General features: G+C 36.5%; 1 protein-coding gene across 1 annotated transcript in view; it reads right to left on the reverse strand.

Annotated features, from left to right (window-relative positions):
- The window catches only part of LOC128247666 (arf-GAP with SH3 domain, ANK repeat and PH domain-containing protein 2-like), a 62,928-nt gene that overhangs the window by 50,237 nt on the left and 6,248 nt on the right, over nucleotides 1-6,443 (reverse strand). The window contains exons 4-5 of the mRNA XM_052967683.1: nucleotides 5,909-6,074; nucleotides 3,674-3,718 (exon numbers count right to left, since the gene is read on the reverse strand). Coding sequence (XP_052823643.1) covers nucleotides 3,674-3,718; nucleotides 5,909-6,074 — 211 coding nt within the window. The remainder of the gene's footprint in view (nucleotides 1-3,673; nucleotides 3,719-5,908; nucleotides 6,075-6,443) is intronic.

Genomic DNA, 6,443 nt, shown 5'->3' on the forward strand with positions numbered 1-6,443 from the left:
ATATATATATATATATATATACACACACACGTGTGTCCTGGGTATGATTTTAATCTATGTTCAGTAGGGAGAGCCTGGTTCAGGAGTCCCAGTGTTTCGAGTCATGTGGAAACACCACTTAACCACTGTTTTTCCTAGCTCAGCGGTGGGTTAGCTAGTATGTTACAGAATTGCCTCCAGAGGAAAGTCGTTCATAGACACCTCAGTCTCATCTAAGAGAGGATAGCTCCACACCAATCCTACATCCTGGTAACTACTGGGTTCAGGGCATTCATTGCACCAAATACAAGTTTGAAGGACAAGAGAGTAGGACTAGCTCTGCACAAGCCTACTAAAATAAATCCCTACTGTTTTGCAGGGTAATTTATTGAGCATTTAAAAAAGCTAATCTCCTCCAGAAAATCTAGGAGGGACTCTGAAAGAGATATTGTACATAATCAATATGTGGCATACCCTGTGGTGCTGTGGTTGCTACAAATGTATTGACTTGTCTTTCCTTTGTGATGTATCCATGAGTGGAAAGGTAGCAAGTATACTTGGGGCAAGGCACATAACTCTGGAAACAACCCAAGTACAGCAGAGGTGAATTAAGCTACTGTCTCTGCAATACCATTGACCAACAACATAAAAGACTGCCCATGGACATGTGCTCAAGCTTGAGTGAACACAAAATATTACCCAATGCAGCATTCCAGCACTTTTATTTAAAATACTATGAGTAAGTGAATAAGTAATTATTAAGTAAAAGAATTTTAAAGAACTGTCATGTATATCCAGCTTGGTTTCTTGTCACATTTGCATTTTTCTTAGTTTCAATATGTTTCTATTTAGAAATGTCTAGCCTTCGTTATGTATTATTTGCAATGAAGGGAGAACTTCTCAATGTTGCTTCTAGTGTCACAAGTTCAACAGATATTTTGTAGAAGAAAATAATGTTAAAAGTATTTTTAAGGAATTGAGGTAGGTCTAGATAAAGATCTGTGATTAACTCTGTTAAGATATGGAACAGATAATTATTACGTAGGAGAAAGGAGATTTCTTTGATTGTGTTATTAACATCATTATAAGTTAATTTATCAGTTTATCTGTCTTCTCTCTCTTTCTCTTTCTCTCTCTCTCTCTCACACACACACATGCTGTAACAAGAAAAGATTTCTTGACAAGAGTTTTTTTTCAGTGACATTCCCCATTGCTTGTACCTATTTTTGCAGATTTATAATTAAATGAACTGAAGTATATAGAATAAAGCATTCTACTGAAGGCATACTAAATACAATTACAAATAAATCACTTGGATAGGACACCAATCTATCACAAGTAACTTTTCCAGATGATCTGGTACCTATTTTCTGCAATTATAATTAAATGAACAGAAGCTTGTAGAATAAAGTCTTCTGCTAAAGGTACACTGTGATCAAAAATAAATCTCCTCTGGGATAGGACAGCAAGCTATTGCAAGTAACTTTCCCAGATGATTTGGGACCAATTCCTCTCATTAAAGCTAGAGAAAATGAAGCAAGTTGACCAGAATAGATATACCGTGACAAAGAATCCATCTTTGCTTGGATAAGTTGCTGGTCCACCACATGTAATGAACTAGTAATACCTATTACAGATAGCTTGGCAAACAGAGGAAATTTAGCATACAGTGTTTTGTATGATGGTATGCTTGTTTATGTAGGAGCTGGTGTGGCTGTGTGGTTGAGAAGCATGCTTCTCAACCAAGTGATTTTGGGTTCAGTCCCACTGCACAGCACCTTGGGTAAGTGTTTTTTTCTACTATAGCCTGAAATCGACCAAAGGCTTGTGAGTGTAGTTAGTAGGTGGAAACTGAAAGAAGCCCATCATATATATATGTAATGTATTTGTGTTTATGCTTACCCTTGTCTAGAAATCATGTGATGGTCATAAATGAGCATCATCATCATCATCAATGTAAAACATGTTTGGTCATGTTTGGAAATAGGTGAGAGTTGGTCCCAGGAAGGGCATCTGGCCATAGAAAAGTCTGCCTCAACAAATTTTGTCTGACCCATGCAAACAATGAAAAGCAGATGTTAAATGATGATGATGTATCTCCATACCACTTCAATCCCTACCCTTTGGGATTCTTCATTAAGTGTGGCAGGTCAAAGGATAGAAACCTAACTAATGTGGACCACCTCTTCCTTACGGGAAATGAGAGCTGAAGAAAAGCAGGGATTGATCTGGAGAGAAGCAGAAAAGATAGCCTAGAATTGAGAACAGTAGGGAGAAGTTGCCAATGGCTTATATTCTATAGGGAGCATAAGGAGAGCCCTATACTTGGTAACATGGCCTGCTTGAAATAGCAGCCAAATCCCACTCAAACTACACCCTCATATTTTAAAAAAACAGAAGGACAAAATATAGGATCTGTCCTATGAACTGTCTCTTTTCTCCACATTTGGGGTACTTCTGCTAATGTTCAAAATTGCTATTGCTAGCATCAGCATCAACATCATTGTTATTAAATTTAGCACTGAGTTACATTTCAGGCTATAACTCCAGTTGGTCACTAAGTCTTATTTCATTGTGGTTAGAACCTCTCCTTATGTGCATATATACACATGCATACACACACACACACACTCATGTGACTATGTATTCATAAATGCACACACACACACACTAACATGCTTATATTATACAGGTCTGTTTTACTAGATTTTAAGTTTGCTTGATCAAGGGAGAGCTATTTCTAAACAACAATATCAACTTCAAAAGATTTGATTATTATTAATCCTAATTAAAATTGTTCTTCTACACGTCTTAGTAAAGATCCCCTTTGGTCATGAATGACCATAGGACTGCACCTAAAAAGTTCCCTACCAAGGCACAAATCCAAGCAAGGTTGTTCATGTAAGACCAACAACTGCCCATGCATATCAGTTTCTCCTTTCTATGCCACCAATGTTATCCAAGGGAAAGGCAAAGGCTGATACAACTTGGCATGAGTGACGCCGCAACTCGTTTCTACAGCTGAGTGAACTGGAGCAATGTTAAAATAAAGTGTGTTGCTTAAGAATACAACTCATGGCCTGGTCCAGGAATCAAGCTATCTCATGATTGTGAACCTGATACTCTAACCACTGAGCCATACGCTTACACCACTTATGCCTTTAAAATGTATGAAGGGACAATCACAAATCCAATAGCTTAAATATATCTTCAAGAAAAACCTTTTTTTCATCAAAGGTTTTAAACTGTCCCCAGAGAATGTAACAGAAAATCCCTGGATGTGTAACCCCTTCAATGGGACTGTAATGATACTGTAACAGCAAGCTATGTCCAACATAAAATCTGTTGACAGTAGGTAGGAGGAAAGGCACCCCAGGTAACGCTTTTATCAGGATGGCACTTTGGAGGTCTGCTGTATAAACCTATATAGGTTTAGGGGACCCAGGGGTGGGGGTGGGGGTGGGTGACAAACCCAAGGGTTGCACTGAGTGGCACACACTCCAGTTACACCAATGTCAGTTGATTTCAAATATTGCTTTGTTGTCAAGAGAAGAAACCAGGTTAATTATTAGTGTTGGTGAACGAAGGAGTAGCACCATGATGAGAATTGGAAGAAATAACAGTCGGATGTTGGCAGTAAGAGTGGCAGCAGCTTCACTGTGCTGAGCCTCATGCAAGTTGCTTGCACACTTACCTGACTTCAGTTTGCTACGGGATAGATAGGATCTCAGCTTAGATTCTACAAGATTCCAGAATAGGATCACATAAACAAAATTAATAAAACTAATTAAGCTATAATCATACAGTGTAATCACTAATTAATTAGAGTATTAGAATATCAAACAAAAAAAAAAAACTAATTATTTCTATATTCATACAAAAAAAAAAAATCTTTTTCTGCAAATATTGTGAATATTTGTAAAGGAAATAATGACATGATGTCCAAAATTATTCCAAAGAATGTATACGTATTAGTTTTTAGTGATGGAATCTCAGCTTAGATTCTACAAGATTCCAGAATAGGATCACATAATCAAAATTAATAAAACTAATTAAGCTATAATCATACAGTGTAATCACTAATTAATTAGAGTATTAGAATATCAAACAAACAAAGAAAAATTATTTCTATATTCATAAAAAAAAAAAAATCTTTTTCTGGAAATATTGTGAATATTTGTAAAGGAAATAATGACATGATGTCCAAAATTATTCCAAAGAATGTATACGTATTAGTTTTTAGTGATGGAAACAAACTTTGTAACAAATATCAATTTTCGTATCCAACTAAATTCAGTGTTTTGTTAAGAGTGCTGTAGACTGGACTGTGATAGCTGCCCTCAGGAATCAGTTCATATCGATGTGAAGTGCTGAAGGAGGACAGATTATATTAGTAAACAAAATTTCATCAGCATTGGAAGACGGCACTGTTGTAACAGGAGGATTATGCAGTCTACAATGTTCTTAATGACACATCTAAGTTAAGTCAGATGTGGTAATTAATATATATATATATATATATTAGGAATTCTACATATATATATATATATATATATATATATATATATATATATATATATATATATATATATATATATATGTAGTAGTATCAAAAGTTTCTGTTGAAAGTCAAAAGTGAAAGAAGAGTGCTCTGTATAGTCAGAGCTGAATGTTATTATTAATGTAGTCAACTGGCACAGTCAGGTGTACCTTAGGGTTCAAAATCCATATTTTCTAGACAGTCATTTAATGCCTATGTTTCTAATCGATCTTTCATCAGTACCCAGATCAATTCTGTCCCTTTGAATCACATGATTCCACTCTGTGGGATGGTTGGTGTTAGAAAGGGCATCCAGCTGTAGAAACCGTGTCAAAACAGACACTGAAGCCTGGTCCAGTCTCCTGCCTAACCAGCTCCTGTCAAACCGTCCAACCCATGCCAGCATGGAAAGCAGACGCTAAATGATGATGATCTCAAATTAACATCACCATCTTAATTGGGACTAATGAGAAATGTAGGCATTAAATAATTGTCCTTAAATATAGATTTTGAAACCTAAGGTACTCTTAACTGTACTGGTAGACTATAATAATAATAATAATAATAATATTAATAACACCAATATTACATGTATCCATTTTGTATGTGAGTTTATGCATATGTGTTTGTATGCATTGCATATATGTGAGCATGTGCACACGTCTGTGTGTGAATGCATGTGTAGGTTTGTAAATTCTTATTCAGTTGTGACAATGTGTGTTGAATGTGTGAGAGTGTGCAAGACAACATTTAGAGAAGTATTAGCAGAAGCTGTCCAGAGTAAGTGGACAAGAGCTGGCTAAATTAAATGAAGAATGTCTGGTCAAATTGAAGTGTACAGGAATTGTCCCAAGTTAATAACAAGCAGCACCAATTTTGATTAAATAGACCATAATTAGCTGAATTTAATTATCTGGACACGTCCATAATAGGTGGGGGATGGGACATAAAATAACCCTTTTTTCTTTTTTTTGTTTTCTTTTTTTTATTCACTTTTTCAACATTATTTTTATTTCACACTGAAATATTTGATGTCTTTTATTTATTTTTGTTTTTTTGTTTTTTTTTGAGAGAGAATATTCTAGATTTTCATCAGGCAGAAACAAGGTGGACATGATCACAAGAAACACTGCACAACAACAAAACAACCAACATCACCACCACAACAACAACAGCAGCATGAACAACAATAACAACAGCAAGAACAACAAAAAACAGCAACAGCAACAACAACAGAAACAAGTAATAAAAAACCAAAAAAAAAACCAACCATAAATCATACATAGCAAAATAGTTTGAAAATGTTTGAAATGCAAAGGGAGGAGCATGTGCGAAGGGGGCCATAAAAAAAGGGGGTCAAAGAAAACTGAAAGTGGAAACATGGCTTACTTGTCGGTTTGTTTAGAGGTGGTGGCAATGGCGGGGGCCGACTGGTCTCAAGTTCTCCCTTATCTCGATAGACAGCCTCTCGAGAAACTGAGGCTGCACTTGATGTTTCATTGATACCAATCACACTCGACGGTCTCGATCGTGGTTTCTTGTACTCCGGTACTCCCTATAGTAGAAACGGTAAAAACATCAACAAGGTGTAACGGGTATGGGACGTTCTGGCATGCCTGTTTTGGCGTTGCCTATTCGGCATCACTGATTTGATGCTGACTTATTTGACATAAGACATTTAATGTTTCTCTTCTTGTTCCCTTCCTTCCCCCTTACACACAAACACACACTCTATATATGTGTGTGAATATATCTTCTCTTTAAATTTGACGACTGGCACCCATGCCAACGTCGTCTCCTTCATTGGAAACGAAACTTGGCTTGCAAAGATCTATTGGGGCAAGCGAAAGCAAAATCATGATGGCACCTGTGCCCAGCATCACCTTCCTGGCACTTGTGCCAGATGGCACATGTAAAGATATTC

This window comes from Octopus bimaculoides, chromosome 4 (genome assembly GCF_001194135.2).
Source record: "Octopus bimaculoides isolate UCB-OBI-ISO-001 chromosome 4, ASM119413v2, whole genome shotgun sequence".
NCBI lineage: Eukaryota > Metazoa > Mollusca > Cephalopoda > Octopoda > Octopodidae > Octopus > Octopus bimaculoides.